Here is a 19,238-nt window from a genome sequence, read left to right on the forward strand (position 1 = left end):
TGCGTAGAATGTGCCGATCGTGTCAGACTTGAAAAATCAAACTATGAAAAGGGCGACTTGTGCAGAAAATACGATATGTCCAGTCAAACTTAGCTGGCTGACAGTTATTACACTTGGACTTAGCAGTGTTTGTAATTTGATGTTTCTGTTGGCTTTCCTTCCTTCTGCCTCATGTTTCAACCAGGTGCTGGCTGATCTATCAAAAGGGGACATGCAGACAGCAGACGCTCTAGGGGAAGAGGACGATGACATCAATCTATCCGAAGATGATGGCGATGAGGATGATAAAATGTCCTTAGCCTCCGATTTAGATGATGAAGACTTTGAAGAGGTTCAACAGCGAGAGAAAGAACTTCACAAGAAAAAACTGCCAAAGAAGAAGTAAGAGCCTAAATTTAATACAACTTTTATTTTAACATACTTCAGTTTATACGTATCAAACATTTTACTTATGTTAAGATATCGGCTTTTTAAATTTTTCTCTTTAGAGAGCACATTGATTTGATTTTCACATTTCACGTGGGACAAGAGATCATAGGCATTGAATTTATTAATCTAAAAATAAGGCCTTAATTGATGTTAAAATGTATTGAGTCAGTCTTTCAATAGTCTTAACAGGCCAGAACCCGGGTTTTTTTTTTTTTTATATATATTATTCAGCAAAAGCCTCTCCTTACGCCAGTGATTTTCAACCTTTTTTGAGCCGCGGCACCCTTTTTATATTTACAAAATCCTGCGGCACACCACTGTCATGTGTCACGTGTCACGCACCACTAACTCGACTGTCTCTACATGGTGCGTTAACAACACGTGCAGTACAGATATGACGTAACATAGTATATTATAGTCATGGAGCTGTATATGAGAACTAGCATATTCCACCTGTTTCTTGACGAGACTAAGTGAACTTCTATGCACACAAATCACTAACTTGCCCGGAATTAAAATGGCGATCACGCCTCCTTGTCGGCACACGGCTCAGCGCTACTGCGTGCTTTGCTGCCATCTACTGGAATAAAAGAGCATTACACCGTCTGCCACACTATTACAGCACATACACCCGATAATGGTGATATTCGATAATTGCCCACGGCACCCCTGACGATCGATCACCCTAGGTGCCCGGTTGAGAATCACTGCCTTACGCTACCAAAGTGAGGCAGCAGAACCAAGAACAATGTTTTGTTTGTTGCCAGAATAGTTGGAGCAGAGACATTTTCAACTAGCGCAATGTAACTTACACTCAACAAAAATATAAACGCAACACTTTTGGTTTTGCTCCCATTTTGTATGAGATGAACTCAAAGATCTAAAACTTTTTCCACATACACAATATCACCATTTCCCTCAAATATTGTTCACAAACCAGTCTAAATCTGTGATAGTGAGCACTTCTCCTTTGCTGAGATAATCCATCCCACCTCACAGGTGTGCCATATCAAGATGCTGATTAGACACCATGATTAGTGCACAGGTGTGCCTTAGACTTCCCACAATAAAAGGCCACTCTGAAAGGTGCAGTTTTATCACACAGCATAATGCCACAGATGTCGCAAGATTTGAGGGAGCGTGCAATTGGCATGCTGACAGCAGGAATGTCAACCAGAGCTGTTGCTCGTGTATTGAATGTTCATTTCTCTACCATAAGCCGTCTCCAAAGGCGTTTCAGAGAATTTGGCAGTACATCCAACCAGCCTCACAACTGCAGACAACGTGTAACCACACCAGCCCAGGACCTCCACATCCAGCATGTTCACCTCCAAGATCGTCTGAGCCCAGCCACTCGGACAGCTGCTGAAACAATCGGTTTGCATAACCAAAGAATTTCTGCAAAAACTGTCAGAAACCCTCTCAGGGAAGCTCATCTGCATGCTCGACGTCCTCATCGGGGTCTCAACCTGACTCCAGTTCATTGTCGTAACCGACTTGAGTGGGCAAATGCTCACATTCGCTGGCGTTTGGCACGTTGGAGAGGTGTTCTCTTCACGGATGAATCCCGGTTCACACTGTTTAGGGCAGATGGCAGACAGCGTGTGTGGCGTTGTGTGGGTGAGCAGTTTTCTGATGTCAATGTTGTGGATCGAGTGGCCCATGATGGCGGTGGGGTTATGGTATGGGCAGGCGTCTGTTATGGACGAAGAACACAGGTGCATTTTATTTATGGCATTTTGAATGCACAGAGATACAGTGACGAGATCCTGAGGCCCATTGTTGTGCCATACATCCAAGAACATCACCTCATGTTGCAGCAGGATAATGCACGGCCCCATGTTGCAAGGATCTGTACACAATTCTTGGAAGCTGAAAATGTCCCAGTTCTTGCATGGCCGGCATACTCACCGGACATGTCACCCATTGAGCATGTTTGGGATGCTCTGGACTGGCGTATATGACAGCGTGTACCAGTTCCTGCCAATATCCAGCAACTTCGCACAGCCATTGAAGAGGAGTGGACCAACATTCCACAGGCCACAATTGACAACCTGATCAACTCTATGCGAAGGAGATGTGTTGCACTGCATGAGGCAAATGGTGGTCACACCAGATAGTGACTGGTATCCCCCCCAATAAAACAAAACTGCACCTTTCAGAGTGGCCTTTTATTGTGGCAGTCTAAGGCACACCTGTGCACTAATCATGGTGTCTAATCAGCATCTTGATATGGCACACCTGTGAAGTGGGATGGATTATCTCAGCAAAGGAAAAGTGCTCACTATCACAGATTTAGACTGGTTTGTGAACAATATTTGAGGGAAATGGTGATATTGTGTATGTGGAAAAAGTTTTAGATCTTTGAGTTCATCTCATATACAAAATGGGAGCAAAACCAAAAGTGTTGCGTTTATATTTTTGTTGAGTGTATATGATATGAGAGTGAGATTGAATGTCTACTGTAATGAAAATGGGCTTTTCAGAGCAGGTTTTGCAGTCTTGACTTAAAACAATAATGATATTAGGCAAATTTGTCCTTGACTTCTACCATTTGTTTTATATTGTATTAGACCCCTTCATTTTTTATTTGGTTATTGTAATACTGGTGTTAAATCTCATTCTGCCTGGCATTAAAAAGTCTTAAATCTATATCTGTTAAGCTATAGGAGCCCTTCTCACAGTGAAAGTGATACTCCTCATTGTTGAAATGCACAAAATAAAATGTGAAACTAACTGAAATATATTTCTTTAGTTACCACAAGGCTGTAAAAAACTTCACCTAACTATTGGTTGTACCTAAAGCTGTACAAACCTAAAAATACAGCTTTTTATGGCATTTTCTGTGATCTAAAAATGTAGTAGCAGTTCTCCACTGCACAAAAAATTACATTTAAAAGGGCATATTGCACTGCAATCACTGCTGTCTTTTACAAAAAAAAATGATATACCAGTTTATGAATCATTACTTCCAACTCTTTAATTTGTGCAGGCGCTGATGTAGCCTAGCTGATAAAAATAAGCTATTTTCAGCTATTTTTAGCCATAATAGTAATGTAGCCTGTGGTGCTGCCTATTAGCTGTCTTAAAGTCACTCTGTCCAGTTAAGTCCACTTCATGACTTACTCCAGTACACACAGTCAGTGTGGGCTGCTTTTTGTCTCCAAATGTAATATGGCTTTAATTTGGCTTTCAAATCAAATTCTTGTATTTTGTGATCAACATGTGTTTTTCTCAACCTCTTTGTAACCCGCGGTGTATACAAAAAAAAAAAAAAAACCCAAAAAAAAACAGTGCATATATCTCAGTAACACTGAATAATAATGATTACATACTGTGGAAGTGTTGTGTCTGATTTCACTCCTGCTATTTTCACACATAGTCATGTAGAATTATTGTTCCACTGTGTGGCGCTGTCATTTGTCCACAGAAAAAAAGCCATCAGCCATTGGTTTAATTCAGCTTAGCCCATAACTGAGAGGGCCGGGAGCTGGTCCACTTCTAGCTGTCATGTTAACAGCGGTCACGCGTCGTCATGAGTGACCGCTGTGATCACAATTCTGTGAACATAGAAGCGGCTTCCTCAGCGAGACTGGCCAGCATCCCACACGTAGCAAGTTAGATTAGTATGCAAGGCTGTGAAAACTCCACGTAATTCTGCGGATTTCATTGTGGGGAGTTAAGGGGGGTGTTGGTGTTGTACTCTGTAATCTTGATTGCCAAAAGTTTTTAAAATGCCTATCGCAAAGCGTTCTTATTTTTTACGACGCAGGTTTTATAAATCCGCGAAGACTGATCTGTATAAGAGTTACAAATCAGCATCCGCGGAGAAAAATGTCTCAGTCAAAGTGTGACTGTTACGACAGTTGTTGTAAAGTGGGACTAGTTGGTTGCTACGCTGCGTACCTCCTGCTGCAAGACACTGTTTTGAAAATAAACGTAGCGTGTGGACATCGCATACTTTTTTAGAGCTATCAAGTTGTTAAAAGAAGAACTTTGTTAGGACTGTGTCACGGAGTGACGTCGGACAGAGGGAACATGGCGAGAAAGACTATGTCAAAAAGTTGATAATAAATCAAGAATCCGTGGAATTGGCGCAGGCTTGAATTTATGAACTGAAAGATAAAAGAAACAGGAAACGCGAACTGCATCTTGCGCCATCAGGAAACATAAGAATTTTTCTCTCCCTGGAAAATAAACATTGTGCTGTTCAAACAGGATTTCAGACAAGATGATGTGACTTTTTCATTTACATAGACTTTATTCCATTGGAAAAAAGACACTGTGGCTTTGAACAGATTTACAGGAATTTACACAAGAATATAAGTGACTTCTTTTATTAATGTAGACTTTCTTTCATTGGAAAAAAGACACTGGCTTTGAATAGATTTACAGGAATTCACAGAAGAATTTGAATTTTTTACTATAAGGTATGTTATTGATATTTGACCATGATTTTCCAAAATATTCTACAAGCTTTAGCTGTGGTTTGCTGTAACAGTCTTTTCAGTCTTCATGAATTTCATGTAGTTTAATTGTTCTGAGTTAATGCATCATTTAGTTTGCAGTTAAAAGGAAAATCAATCCAGGTCCTACTTCCATGTCATATTCTGTTATTTCAACATGATCATTGACAGTTCAAATGAAAGGATCAGTCTAGGCCAGGGTTATTCAACTGGCGGCCCGCGGGCCAGAACCAGCCCTTTAATAAGTTTGGACCGGCCCGCGGCCCATTTACCCATAAATATTAATAAATACACAATCAAAAGCCGCTACAAAGCGCATTTGCCAATTTTCGGCATTTTGCGACATTTTGTGGTGCTTTGCGGCACGTTGAATCCTTTACAGCACGTCAGCACTGTTTCCAAACAGCCTCACCTCACGTGAAGGCATTGCGGGCACTCGAACAGTTGGTGGTGGTAATGTACCGTATTGGTTTGCAAACCGCCAGTAAACTCGAATGAAGAAGACGACGACAACCGGGCGCATTCAAAAGAGAAGAGATGTAAAGTTGACAACGAAAATAGAAGATTTAATAATGACTGGACTGATGAATATGTGCAGGTAGAAAATGCCGAAGGCAATCCTATGTGCCTGCTGTGTTATGACTGTTGCTCGGTGAATAAGGAATATAACGTGCGGAGGCACTTCATTACGGCTCACTCCCTTTTTGACAATGAATATTCACCGGGTTCTGATGCTCGTCAAATAACAATAAAAGGACTTAATATGAACTACAAGCGAAGCACTGCAATCTTCTCCCGTAGCTGCACTCTGCAACAGAAGCCAACGACAGCATCCCTGCGTGTTGCGAGTTCTTGCTAAAAAGAAAATGCCGTTCACTGACTCCGAAACAGTGAAAGAATGTATATTAGCTGCCGTCGACGAGTTGGTAGTGCACAAGCTAAAACAGCAGGTAATGTCTTCAATCAAGTCAATCCCTCTGTCAGATACAACAGCTGCAAGACGACTGGATGTTTTAGCCACAGACGTTTTCGAGACTCTTCTGACTCAATTGAAGAAAAGAAAGTTGAATTCATGTCACTGGCTGTGGATGAGTCAACTGACAGCTCTGATACAGCACAACTTTGTATGTGCAGTTTTTCAACGGTGACTTTCAAGGAGGATCTGTTGTGCCTAATTCCACTGGAATGACAAATAACAGGGGAAATAATTTTCCAAAAGCGTATTGCTTTTTTTTAAAGACAATGGACTGGACCTGGAGCGTAATAACCTGCTGGTTACAGATGGAGCTCCCTCAATGGCAGGAAGGGTCAAAGGACTGTCTGCACGACTGTCTGCTGTTGCACCAAAACTACAGTCTGTCCACTGTCTCATTCACCAGAGTGTCCTCTGCTCTCAGCTGAAAAGTACCATGGACTCTGATTGCTGCAGTGAACTTTATCAGAGCAACATCCAACCTTCAGCACAGGTTGTTTCGCAGACTACTTGCTGATATGTCAGGAAATTATCACCTTTCTATGTGAATGCAAGCACAAGAAGGCTGATACATTTCTGACAAAAATGCTGGATGAGAAATTTGTCTCAGAAATGTGCTTAAGTGATATCATGCATCATTTGAATGGTCTTAATCTGAATCTTCAGGGGAGGGTTAAACCAGCGGCTGATGTGGTTGAAAAGATGACTGCTTTTATAAAAAAAAACCTAGACATTTTCGCATGTGATCTTAATGACAGCCTGCTGCACTTTCCCACACTCAGTGACTTCATTAGTATATACTTTTGATGTTCTGTTAAATAAAAAGGGGAAAAGAAATGCAGTAACATTTGTCTCAAATGTGCATCCGAGAGTAATAGTACAGGTCACGAGAATGTCTGGCCCACAGATCATAGTATTCTGACAAATTTGGCCCTCGGAAAAATATAGTTGAATAGCTCTGGTCTAGGCTCTTAAATATGCGCTTTTGAGATTTTCTTTCTTCCAGGAGATGCTAAAAATGTATCATTAGATACAAAATTAATTTGGTTTCTGGGGTCCGGCAGGCCCTTGACCCCAGCTCCTCTGCCTTGGATTTCGCAATTTTCATGTTACAGCCCTGGTATGGCGCGATGCAGTGGCACAAACCCCAAACACGGCTGGTTTCCACGCTTTTTGGAGAGGAAACGCACTTTGTTATAGTTCTCTTGGCCACATGAATGAAAGGTTAAAATCCGTATTTAGATTCGTGCATTGAAGATCATTCTCACTCTGTCCTGGACTTCTGCAGTCTGTCCCAGAGGCACTCAAAAAACAAACAAACAAAAAAGCTTCACTTTCCTTCTCAGCATATTATCTTTGGAAAATCTGTTCACCTAATAAGCAACACCAGTTGTTTTACTGCATCCTTGCAAAACGCACATTTTAATCATTTTGATGTGTTCACCTTTAAAGTTCACAAAAACCCACTAATTTCACACTTAAAAAAAAATTCATTTTCCCCATTCATTTCAATAGAGTGTCTCGACGGGGCGTTACCCTACATGATGTCATCAAAGACCAGTTTTATGAGAGGTTCATGTTTCCAAGCGTTTATCAGCAGCAGGTGAAATCAGGCAAAATTCCCCATGTTTATGATGTAATTTCTCAGGGCATATGGCACCAAAAATAAAACATCAATAATTCTTTATTTAGAATAGTCAGCTCATTGTACATTGTATTTACTCGTGGTACAACTTTGTCTTTTTTTTTTTTAACACCAAATTTAATACCTTTGCCATTTCACAATAAAATATCTGTCAGATCAGAGACTGTGCACTGTGGGCATGCTTGCACACATATATGCAGGTAACTCGCGCTCACGTTAGCCCGTTGGCATCACATTACGTGATCTTTTCGGCTTCTATAAGATGACTCGTGAACGATTAAATCCATCATGAATTGCTGCTTTAAGTTGCTCCCCTTGAGCAAATCCTCAGCCATGGTCTGAAATGAAACTTAAAAACTTTTCCAAGTGCCAACTACATTAAAATCCCCCAAATTAACCACATTTTCCATAATGAATATCTGCTTTCCTGGTGAGTCCCAGCGTGGTTGGGCAGTAATGTGCCTTGAAAACGATGACAAGCTACTGAAGCTGAAGCTCTTAAAGTCTGAACGTGTAACATTATTGGACATTTTTTGACCACATACATATTAATATCTGCAGATACCGATTGATCGGCGTCTTTTTAATGTTTTATCAGTCAATACCGATATTTTCTTGATATAATCATACATCCATACTTGGCAACAGTCTCACACATTCCCTCTCAAAAATACAGTTGTCTAGTTTTACCATTCAAGTCAGTAGCACATTAAATAATTAATTGGTTTCCTGATATTTGAAACTGAAATTGGGCAGTGATGTAGAAGTGATTCCTATGGAGAGACACTGGTCACGCCTTTTAATAATTGTCTTAAATTTTGCCTTGGTTTCCAGAGTAGCGTTCAATGAGGAAGAGGAAGATGGAGAGGAAAATGGGTTGCTGGTGGAACTAGAAGGAAAAGATGAGAAACTTGAGCGTGTGACTAATTTGTGGTTCAGCAAGGTTTGCCCCATTTGTGCTCCCATAGTGCAACACATCCAGATATGAAAACTAAAACCTCAACCTGTGACTGAAGATATTTTTCTTTTGTAGGGCATCTTCTCTGAAATTGACCTGGAAGGAGATGCAAAGAATGAGCTGAGACAGTCTGAGTGGATCCAGAAGGGGAAAGCGGGTAACCATCTTTCCTGTTTCATCTTCATGGATTCAGAAAAAGGATTCAAATTATGAAAAAATATTTATATTGAAAATCAAATGTTAGCAGCTTTGCTATTGAACTGACAATTTAGTATATTTTACAGGAAAAGGCAAAAAAAGGAAAGCTGGGGAGCAAGAGGAAGCTGCCCAGCCGGAGAAGGAGGCAGGACCTTCACATGACGCTCAGGACAAGAGTGACAGTGACTCTGATGACAGCAGTGATGATGAGAAGTAAAACCTCTTTTAGTATGGCTGTGTATGGTGCTTTTTGTTTTAAAATGATACAGGTTGTGTCTAGGAGCATCCACCACGCCCTCAGAGAGATGTGTGCAAACACAATAGAAAATAAAGAAATTCTTTAATCACAAAGTCAAAACATCTTGATGCCTGATCTGGCTTTAGACAGATTGAGGGAGGGATGCGAGGCCACGTCCAAGTTGTGGTATGTTCTTGTTCAGTTAGTCAATAAGAAATGAAAAAGCGTTTGTGAAAAGTTGCACAAAGAATCTACTTGTGTTGGTCAACAAATGTGCATGAGAGGACATTTGTTGAAACACATTTGATTCTGGAAGTCAAATCCAAAGCAAACGTGGCCTCAATCTCCATGTGCATGCAGAGGGGTGTGTTCATGAATACTAGCGCGTTGCCTGTGGGTATCCATGGGCTGTAGATGGGGTAGTGTTTAGAAAATAGATAGCTGACATTTTTCAAGGGTGGTAATAAATTATGCAAAGTTTCTGTAATGATTTAGAATGGCGTGTGAGTCCTGTCAGTGTTCTGTTTTGGTAGTGTACGTCCTTGACCCAAAATATATAAGCATACCAAACGGCAAATGTCAGCTCTTCCCAGTTTGTCCGTGATCAAAGTTATACACATGCACGCATGCATACACGTACACAGAGGCCTCTTGGCTTTCAGTAAATAGATTACAGTCTTCTTGGCCCTCACCTTCACTGCATGCGCTTGTTCACGAAAGGACAGATCTTAAAGGAAAGCAATTGTATCAATAATGGCGGGTGCATGCTTAGTAATGTGCTATCTGCTGGACATTGAGCCTTCTGACAGTTTGTAATTGTACTCTGAATGATAACATGCTGCATACTTGCAGAAATGCTTTTTAATCTGCTGCCATAGTCACTATTTGGGAAAGTCAATTTAGCAGCCTTTTCCTGTGAAAATATCCAGCTACAGTATTGCTATTTAATTTAAGTTGTAGAGAGTTTTGCCTGAAGAAGGGTGAATTTTCCAAATTGGTTTGATGTCTTAGGTTTAAAAAAATATATTTCCTCTGGGTTTCCCGAACTCTGCATGTAAACTAATTCATACCAGTTTATTTACTTGTATATATATTTTAAAATAGTTTTTATGAACAACCACTCTTGAGCTGTTAGTGAAACTAGTGATGCCATCAAAAACGTTTGAAACCTGTTTTTCCACAAAAATTCCATGAGGCCTCATTAAAAAAAAAAAAAAAAAAAATCATCCTTGACATCAGAAAAATGTGATGTGGGCAGGCATTGTTTTTTCCCCCTAAGAGACACGTACATCCAACATCATTTCAAACCTGAAAAATGACACATACAGCATCTGCATAACAAGTGAGGAACTGAAAATATCAGCTATTTTTAAAATAAATCTGGTTTCCATGTTGAATACAATCAGCAGGGCTGGACTGGGGAAATTTTTCAGGCCGGGCATTTGTAACCAAGACCAGGCCACCACCAGGTATTGAAGGGGGAAAAAAAATTAAGCCTGCTGTGACAGCGTGTTTTTTTTTTTTTTTTTGGTCCCTTAAACGATCAGTGTGCACCAGGAGACACATACATTTTAACACTATAAGAAGCATTATGAAAAGTTCTCCCGAAATACAGTTATCATAGGCGTATCAAAAGTACGGTCTATTGACATTAGGTCACATTACTTTTTAGACATAATAAGCTGTCATTTCATTCAGCCTTGTTACTTAAATTTAGAAATAGAAATTATATAAAAACATTTGTTATATAAATACTGTAGGCTATACTATAAATAATATATCAATACTTGCATGATACAATTCATCATATAAAGCAAGAAATGACTGGACCAATGACTGGATACAAAGGTTGAACTTTTGAAACTGTAAAAAGGCAGGTTCTGGGCGAGCAAAGTAGTCGATGCCTTGGCTCTCTCTCTGTGGCTCTTCTGTATCTCTGTGACTCTTCTGTATCTCCCTCTAGCTCTTCTGTATCTCCCTCATGCTCTTCTGTATCTCTCTGCTCCACCTCTGTATATCGTTCCGTCTCTCTCTCCTGCTCTTCCGTCTCTCTCTGATGGAGGGGTAATTGGCCTGCCCCTCACCTCATTGGTCCAGGCCACAATCATGACTAAAGGGCCGATCTGCCAGTTTATGCACCAATAGGAGGGTTTATATACCGGTATCCACCTATAGCGTTATGTTTTAAATTATTATTATATTATATATTATACTTCGTAAAAAAAAAAAAAAATCCGCAGGCCAGTAGACCATCAGGCCAGCGGGCAAAAATTGCCCGGTGTGCAATACTATCAGTCCAGCAGTGACAGTCAGTGTACTGTACGCTAATAGCGTGATAAACGTGTACTATGTGTGAGTGACATGGAGCAACGGACTGTATCACTGACAACAAAAGGCAGATTCCGAGCCCGGTCGGTAAACTTCAGCCGTCTTCGGCCGAATCATATTCGCTACCTAGTGGATGTCCCGGTTCTTGCATCAGCTATACTGCAGTCAGTAAAATCCGCCAAAAAAAAAAAAAATTTAAATTAAATTGATATGGACCGATTTTGGCATGCTGGAGTTCATGACGAACTGTTTTTTTTTTTTTTTTTTTTTTTTTTTTTTTTTTTTTTAATGGGGCTTAATGAAATAAGAAAATTTGTAAAGTTGTTTACTAAAATGTAAATAAGATCCCATTCTGTTGCTATTATCCAGAGAAATTTCCAAGATGAAGGCAGCCGTGGGGATTGGTGGGCTGTCAGGAGATGCTGTTGCTGCTGCTGATGATTTGCAGGTCGTGCCTGTAGAAAGCACCAGTGAGTGGATTTTTTTGGTTTTGTTTTGTTTTGCTTTGTTTTTTCCTTCCTGAAATGAAAGCAGCTGTTATCCAGGAACACTACAGGATACTTGGCTAGGGGCATAATAGAGATGCACATTTTCTGTATAATGCAGTTCTCTCTGTTCATTATGCTGTTTGTATGACACCGGTTGCCCTTCCTCATAACGTCACATTACACGGAGAATGGACAAGGGTGTTGACGAACTGGGAACCTTTTTCTCTGAAAACAAGCACAGACTACACCACCTGTTTGTTGTCTAGGATACTGTTCCAAAAACTGAAATACATCAGTAAACTGAATATCTCAGCTGCATTTCTAATGCTGTTTTATATGATGCAAGTTTTCAAAGGCTGGAGGGTGTTGTACGAGGTCTGTGAGAAATGTATCGGACCTTTTTATTTTTTTCAAAAACCATATGCATTTGAATCACGTGTGATTGCATCAGACAAGCTTGAACCTTCGTGCGCATGCGTGAGTTTTTTCACGCCTGTCGGTTCCGTCATTCGCCTGTGAGCAGGCTTTGTGTGAGCAGTGGTCCACCCCTCTCACCGGATTTTTATTGCGAATAAATGTCTGAACAATTTGGAGATTTGCTGCATCAATTTTTTTCCAGAAACTGTGAGAGACCTCCAGGTGGACACCGTTCGGAAAATTAATATGGCTTTCAGGAACGATTTTATGGGGGATTATACAGATTAAGGAGTCACCTATCACCTCTAAATTATTTACACATTATTCACTTTGTGTGTTTTTAGGAATCCGCTAGCTTAGCGCAGCTACTAACTCTTAGCCGGTTTAGCATGGCGGCTTCTCCTGTCTCTTCCGCACTTTTCTGCTCTGGGTGTGAAATGTTTAGTTATTCCTCGGCCTCCTTTAGCAGTAATGGTACTTGTAATAAGTGTAGCTTATTCTTAGCTTTGGAGGCCAGGCTGGGCGAATTGGAGACTCGGCTCCGCACCGTGGAAAATTCTACAGCTACCCAGGCCCCTGTAGTCGGTGCGGACCAAGGTAGCTTAGCCGCTGTTAGTTCCCTTCCAGCAGATCCCGAGCAGCCGGGAAAGCAGGCCGACTGAGTGACTGTGAGGAGGAAGCGTAGCCCTAAACAGAAGCCCCGTGTACACCGCCAACCCGTTCACATTTGTAACCGTTTTTTCCCCACTCTGCGACACACCCGCCGAGGAGCAAACTCTGGTTATTGGCGACTCTGTTTTGAGAAATGTGAAGTTAGCAACACCAGCAACCATAGTCAGTTGTCTTCCGGGGCCAGAGCAGGCGACATTGAAGTAAATTTTGAAACTGCTGGCTAAGGCTAAGCGTAAATTTGGTAAGATTGTAATTCACGTCGGCAGTAATGACACCCGGTTACACCAATCGAAGGTCACTAAAATTAACATTGAATCGGTGTGTAACTTTGCAAAAACAATGTCGGACTCTGTAGTTTTCTCTGGGCCCCTCCCCTATCGGACCGGGAGTGACATGTTTAGCCGCATATTCTCCTTGAATTGCTGGCTGTCTGAGTGGTCTCCAAAAAATGAGGTGGGCTTCATAGATAATTGGCAAAGCTTCTGGGGAAAACCTGGTCTTGTTAGGAGAGACGGCCTCCATCCCACTTTGGATGGAGCAGCTCTCATTTCTAGAAATCTGGCCAATTTTCTTAAATCCTCCAAACCGTGACTATCCAGGGTTGGGACCAGGAAGCAGAGTTGTAGTCTTACACACCTCTCTGCAGCTTCTCTCCCCCTGCCATCCCCTCATTACCCCATCCCCGTAGAGACGGTGCCTGCTCCCAGACCACCAATAACCAGTAAAAATCTATTTAAGCATAAAAATTCAAAAAGAAAAAATAATATAGCACCTTCAACTGCACCACAGACTAAAACAGTTAAATGTGGTCTATTAAACATTAGGTCTCTCTCTTCTAAGTCCCTGTTAGTAAATGATATAATAATTGATCAACATATTGATTTATTCTGCCTTACAGAAACCTGGTTACAGCAGGATGAATATGTTAGTTTAAATGAGTCAACACCCCCTGAGTCACACTAACTGCCAGAACGCTCGTAGCACGGGCCGAGATGGAGGATTAGCAGCAATCTTCCACTCCAGCTTATAAATTAATCAAAAACCCAGACAGAGCTTTAATTCATTTGAAAGCTTGACTCTTAGTCTTGTCCATCCAAATTGGAAGTCCCAAAAACCAGTTTTATTTGTTATTATCTATCGTCCACCTGGTCGTTACTGTGAGTTTCTCTGTGAATTTTCAGACCTTTTGTCTGACTTAGTGCTTAGCTCGGATAAGATAATTATAGTGGGCGATTTTAACATCCACACAGATGCTGAGAATGACAGCCTCAACACTGCATTTAATCTATTATTAGACTCAATTGGCTTTGCTCAAAATGTAAATGAGTCCACCCACCACTTTAATCATATCTTAGATCTTGTTCTGACTTATGGTATGGAAATTGAAGACTTAACAGTATTCCCTGAAAACTGCCTTCTGTCTGATCATTTCTTAATAACATTTACTCTGATGGACTACCCAGCAGTGGGGAATAAGTTTCATTACACTAGAAGTCTTTCAGAAAGTGCTGTAACTAGGTTTAAGGATATGATTCCTTCTTTATGTTCTCTAATGCCATATACCAACACAGTGCAGAGTAGCTACCTAAACTCTGTGAGTGAGATAGAGTATCTCGTCAATAGTTTTACATCCTCATTGAAGACAACTTTGGATGCTGTAGCTCCTCTGAAAAAGAGAGCCTTAAATCAGAAGTGCCTGACTCCGTGGTATAACTCACAAACTCGCAGCTTAAAGCAGATAACCCGTAAATTGGAGAGGAAATGGCGTCTCACTAATTTAGAAGATCTTCACTTAGCCTGGAAAAAGAGTCTGTTGCTCTATAAAAAAGCCCTCTGTAAAGCTAGGACATCTTACTACTCATCACTAATTGAAGAAAATAAGAACAACCCAGGTTTCTTTTCAGCACTGTAGCCAGGCTGACAAAGAGTCAGAGCTCTATTGAGCCGAGTATTCCTTTAACTTTAACTAGTAATGACTTCATGACTTTCTTTGCTAATAAAATTTTAACTATTAGAGAAAAAGACACACACCAATTAGCTAAACTGCAGGATTGTCTTACAGACATAAAGACATGGATGACCTCTAATTTCCTGCTTTTAAATTCAGATAAAACTGAAGTTATTGTACTTGGCCCCACAAATCTTAGAAACATGGTGTCTAACCAGATCCTTACTCTGGATGGCATTACCCTGACCTCTAGTAATACTGTGAGAAATCTTGGAGTCACTTTTGATCAGGATATGTCATTCAGTGCGCATATTAAACAAATATGTAGGACTGCTTTTTTGCATTTGCGCAATATCTCTAAAATTAGAAAGGTCTTGTCTCAGAGTGATGCTGAAAAACTAATTCATGCATTTATTTCCTCTAGGCTGGACTATTGTAATTCATTATTATCAGGTTGTCCTAAAAGTTCCCTGAAAAGCCTTCAGTTAATTCAAAATGCTGCAGCTAGAGTACTGACAGGGACTAGAAGGAGAGAGCATATCTCACCCATATTGGCCTCTCTTCATTGGCTTCCTGTTAATTCTAGAATAGAATTTAAAATTCTTCTTCTTACTTATAAGGTTTTGAATAATCAGGTCCCATCTTATCTTAGGGACCTCATAATACCATATCACCCCAATAGAGCGCTTCGCTCTCAGACTGCAGGCTTACTTGTAGTTCCTAGGGTTTGTAAGAGTAGAATGGGAGGTAGAGCCTTCAGCTTTCAGGCTCCTCTCCTGTGGAACCAGCTCCCAGTTCAGATCAGGGAGACAGACACCCTCTCTACTTTTAAGATTAGGCTTAAAACTTTCCTTTTTGCTAAAGCTTATAGTTAGGGCTGGATCAGGTGACCCTGAACCATCCCTTAGTTATGCTGCTATAGACTTAGACTGCTGGGGGGTTCCCATGATGCACTGAGTGTTTCTCTTTTTGCTCTGTATGCACCACTCTGCATTTAATCATTAGTGATTGATCTCTGCTCCCCTCCACAGCATGTCTTTTTCCTGGTTCTCTCCCTCAGCCCCAACCAGTCCCAGCAAAAGACTGCCCCTCCCTGAGCCTGGTTCTGCTGGAGGTTTCTTCCTGTTAAAAGGGAGTTTTTCCTTCCCACTGTCGCCAAGTGCTTGCTCACAGGGGGTCGTTTTGACCGTTGGGGTTTTTCCGTAATTTTTGTATGGCTTTGCCTTACAATATAAAGCGCCTTGGGGCAACTGTTTGTTGTGATTTGGTGCTATATAAATAAAATTGATTTGATTTGATTTGTTACTGCCGCTTTAAGGACGGCCCACAACTGCTGAGAGCGCGGAAAGAGGAGCGGCTCCACCGCGACACCCGCTCCTCTTTCCATGACAAAAACTTCTGTAACAGTGGAATGTGCCGTTCATTTCTAAACTGGACGCTGTCTTGATCCGGTATGTCGTCTGACTAGCACAGAAATTGTGAAAAGACGTGGACATCAGCACTTTAAGACAGACGTGCGGAGGAGTTCCGCGCGTCGCGGTGGAGCCGCATGGCGCAAAGCAACGCCGTGATGAAGCCTTCCAGGACATGTTCGGGCATGTCCAGCTCATGCACAATCACAATCGGATAATCACACGACTGAAAAGCAACCGGAATCCATCTGTAATCCACCTGAAAGCCATCCTGTGAGACCAACACGGAGGTGGTTTTGTGCCGCGTAATGAACGGCTCCGTGGCGTGTCCCTCCGCTTTTCTTTCCATGAAAAAACTCCTGTAACAGTGGAATATGCGGAAAAAGTGCTGATGTCCACGTCTCCTGCCTTTTTGTGAAAGTCAGACGAGGTCCCGGATCAACAAAGCCTTCACGTTGGAAATGATCTGGTTGTTTGAGCATGTCGATCGGCGCTCTCAGCAGTTGTGGGCCGTCCTTAAAGCTGCAGTAACACTCCTTAATCTGTATAATCCCCATAAAATCGTCCCTGAAAGCCATATTAATTTTCCGAACGGTGTCTACCTGGAGGTCTCTCACAGTTTCTGGAAAACAATTGATGCAGCAAAGCTCCAAATTGTCCAGACATTTATTTGCAATAAAAATCCGACGAGAGGGGTGGACCACTGCTCACACAAAGCCTGCTCACAGGCGAATGACGCAACCGACAGGCGTGAAAAAACTCACGCATGCGCATGAAGGTTCAAGCTTGTCTGATGCAATCACACGTGATTCAAATCCATATGGTTTTTGAAAAAAATAAAAAGGTCCGATACTTTTCTCACAGACCTCGTATGTTCTACAACTATCTGTAAAAGCCCACAGAGAGAGTTCAGCCTGAACATATTGACACCTTTATACAGTGATGGAACTCACTCACTTACATGTAAAGTGTAACCTGGTTTTGTAAAGTGATTGTCTACTGTAACTGCATATGTTCGCACTTACTCAGGTAAGCGAGCCAGGATCCTGGATGCAGAAGGGCTGGCGCTGGGCTGTCAGATTGCGACATCCAAGAAAAGAGCCAGAGATCTGGTGGATGGTTCCTTCCACAGGTGACTGTGTGAATGCTGTGGCTTTTTTCTTCATATTATTACCGCACAGCTATGGTCAGATAGATGGTAAAAGGTGCTGTGGCTGTAGAGTGGCCCATCTTATGTTGAAGGGTTTATAAAGGAATTTTAAGAAAGGATAATGAGGTAATGGCAGTTGCGTTTGTAGCTTTCACTCTGTGGCAGTAAGAAAATTACAGATTTGTCAGCAACACCCCTGGAGCATGGAAACCCAGTTCCTCGAGGGTGCACAACCCAGTCTATGGAGGAGCATAGGCATCAGCGTGATTCCAGAAAGGGCCAAGAGGGTGCAGGTTTTCTTTGCAACCACCAAATCCAGCAGGTGATTTCACTGATCATCACTTTGAGCAGATAGGATGAGTTCATCAATGAAATCACCTGGTAGAATTGGCGGTTACAAAGAAAACCTGCACCCTCTCTGCCCTTTCTGGAATCAGTTTGACGCCTATGGTCTAGAGGGTGGGCAAGTGAATGTTTGTAATTGTGGAAATAAAATATATTTTTAAAAATTGAATGGCATTTTCACACATTAAGGTCCAGAATAAGGGCTGAACCAAGGTTCGTATACATGCAAGGTTCATATACATTTGGGCTGGTTAGTTTGGTTTCACACTGGAATGGCATGATGGGAATAAAGATCTTTTCATGACTTACTTTCAAAATTACAAAATACTGTATTGGAACAGCTGATGTAGAACTTCAGTGTTCCCCAACTTTAAGGCAGGTAGTCTGTGTTGGGGAAGCTGATGTGATCAATGAACCATGCACTTGTGTATGTATAAAGTAAAACTGAAAAGACTTTCAGGTCCCTGTGACACTTTTAAAAAATAGTCTACTCAAATGTTATATGTTTCTGCAGGTTTGCTAGTTCTGATGAACCATGGGAGGTACCAGAGTGGTTCCTAGTTGATGAGCAAAAACACCGGAGGAAACCGGTACCGGTTACAAGGGAGATGGTGGAAGAGTACAAACAAAAATGGAAGGAAATCAATGCCCGGCCAATCAAACGAATTGCTGAGGCCAAAGCCAGGAAGAAGAGGAGGGTGAATAAATTAGAGTGGAAACTATACTCCTATGAAATGTAGAAATTAGAGAATTATCTGCATGTTGATTTTCTCTGTGGATTTACCAGATGCTGAAAAAGATGGAGCAAGCTAAGAAGAAAGCAGAAGCAGTTGTCAACACAGTGGACATATCTGAGAAGGAGAAGATGGCTCAGCTGAAGAAGTATGAAAGGACACTACATGCACACACGCAAAACTTGAAAGCTCTGTTGTCCTGGGATTTATTGTGCGTCATGAAGAGGAACCCTGGTCTTATTGACACAATTTTCAAAGTTTGATTTACAGTGGTGCAAGAACATATGCAAATTCTTGTGCTTGTCCACATTATATTGTAGAACAGAATAATAAAAAAAACCCTCAGTGTTTCAGCTTTTTTGCAGGTGGAGCTGAATAGCTTCCAAAGACTATATGTAGATAAAATGAGTGGTGTAATGGATCCTTACAGAGCCCCCCAACAGTCCAACATACATGTGGACCATGTATTAATTTCAAAGTGTATGCAATAGTGTGAAATGCAGGTTTATTCTCATGGTGAATTGTAAGTAATAACTACATAAATCTTGATGTACAGTTACAGTGAAATCCAAGGGTGAGCAGCCTTCATCTGTTTAGAATCAGAATCACCTTTTATTGTCATTGCACAGCAATCAGCACAACAAAATCATGATGCTTGCGCCACCATGCTTCACTATCTTCAGTGTACTGTGGCTGGAATTCAGTTTTTGGGGGTTGTTTGACAAACTGTCTGTGGCCCCTAGACCCAAAAAAAAAGCAATCTTGGTTTCATCAGTCCACAAAAGGTTGCGCCATTTCTCTATAGGCCAGTCAGTGGCAAATTTAACCTCTTCACCA

The 19,238-nt window shown here is 41.4% G+C and overlaps 1 protein-coding gene across 1 annotated transcript in view; it reads left to right on the forward strand.

Annotated features, from left to right (window-relative positions):
- The window catches only part of ftsj3 (FtsJ RNA 2'-O-methyltransferase 3), a 42,211-nt gene that overhangs the window by 19,680 nt on the left and 3,293 nt on the right, over window positions 1-19,238 (forward strand). Inside the window, exons 14-21 of the mRNA XM_034179915.1 lie at window positions 185-381; window positions 8,348-8,456; window positions 8,547-8,628; window positions 8,756-8,882; window positions 11,605-11,705; window positions 17,202-17,304; window positions 18,182-18,365; window positions 18,455-18,549. Of these exons, the coding sequence (XP_034035806.1) occupies window positions 185-381; window positions 8,348-8,456; window positions 8,547-8,628; window positions 8,756-8,882; window positions 11,605-11,705; window positions 17,202-17,304; window positions 18,182-18,365; window positions 18,455-18,549 (998 nt within the window). The remainder of the gene's footprint in view (window positions 1-184; window positions 382-8,347; window positions 8,457-8,546; window positions 8,629-8,755; window positions 8,883-11,604; window positions 11,706-17,201; window positions 17,305-18,181; window positions 18,366-18,454; window positions 18,550-19,238) is intronic.

Source organism: Thalassophryne amazonica, chromosome 10 (genome assembly GCF_902500255.1).
Source record: "Thalassophryne amazonica chromosome 10, fThaAma1.1, whole genome shotgun sequence".
NCBI lineage: Eukaryota > Metazoa > Chordata > Actinopteri > Batrachoidiformes > Batrachoididae > Thalassophryne > Thalassophryne amazonica.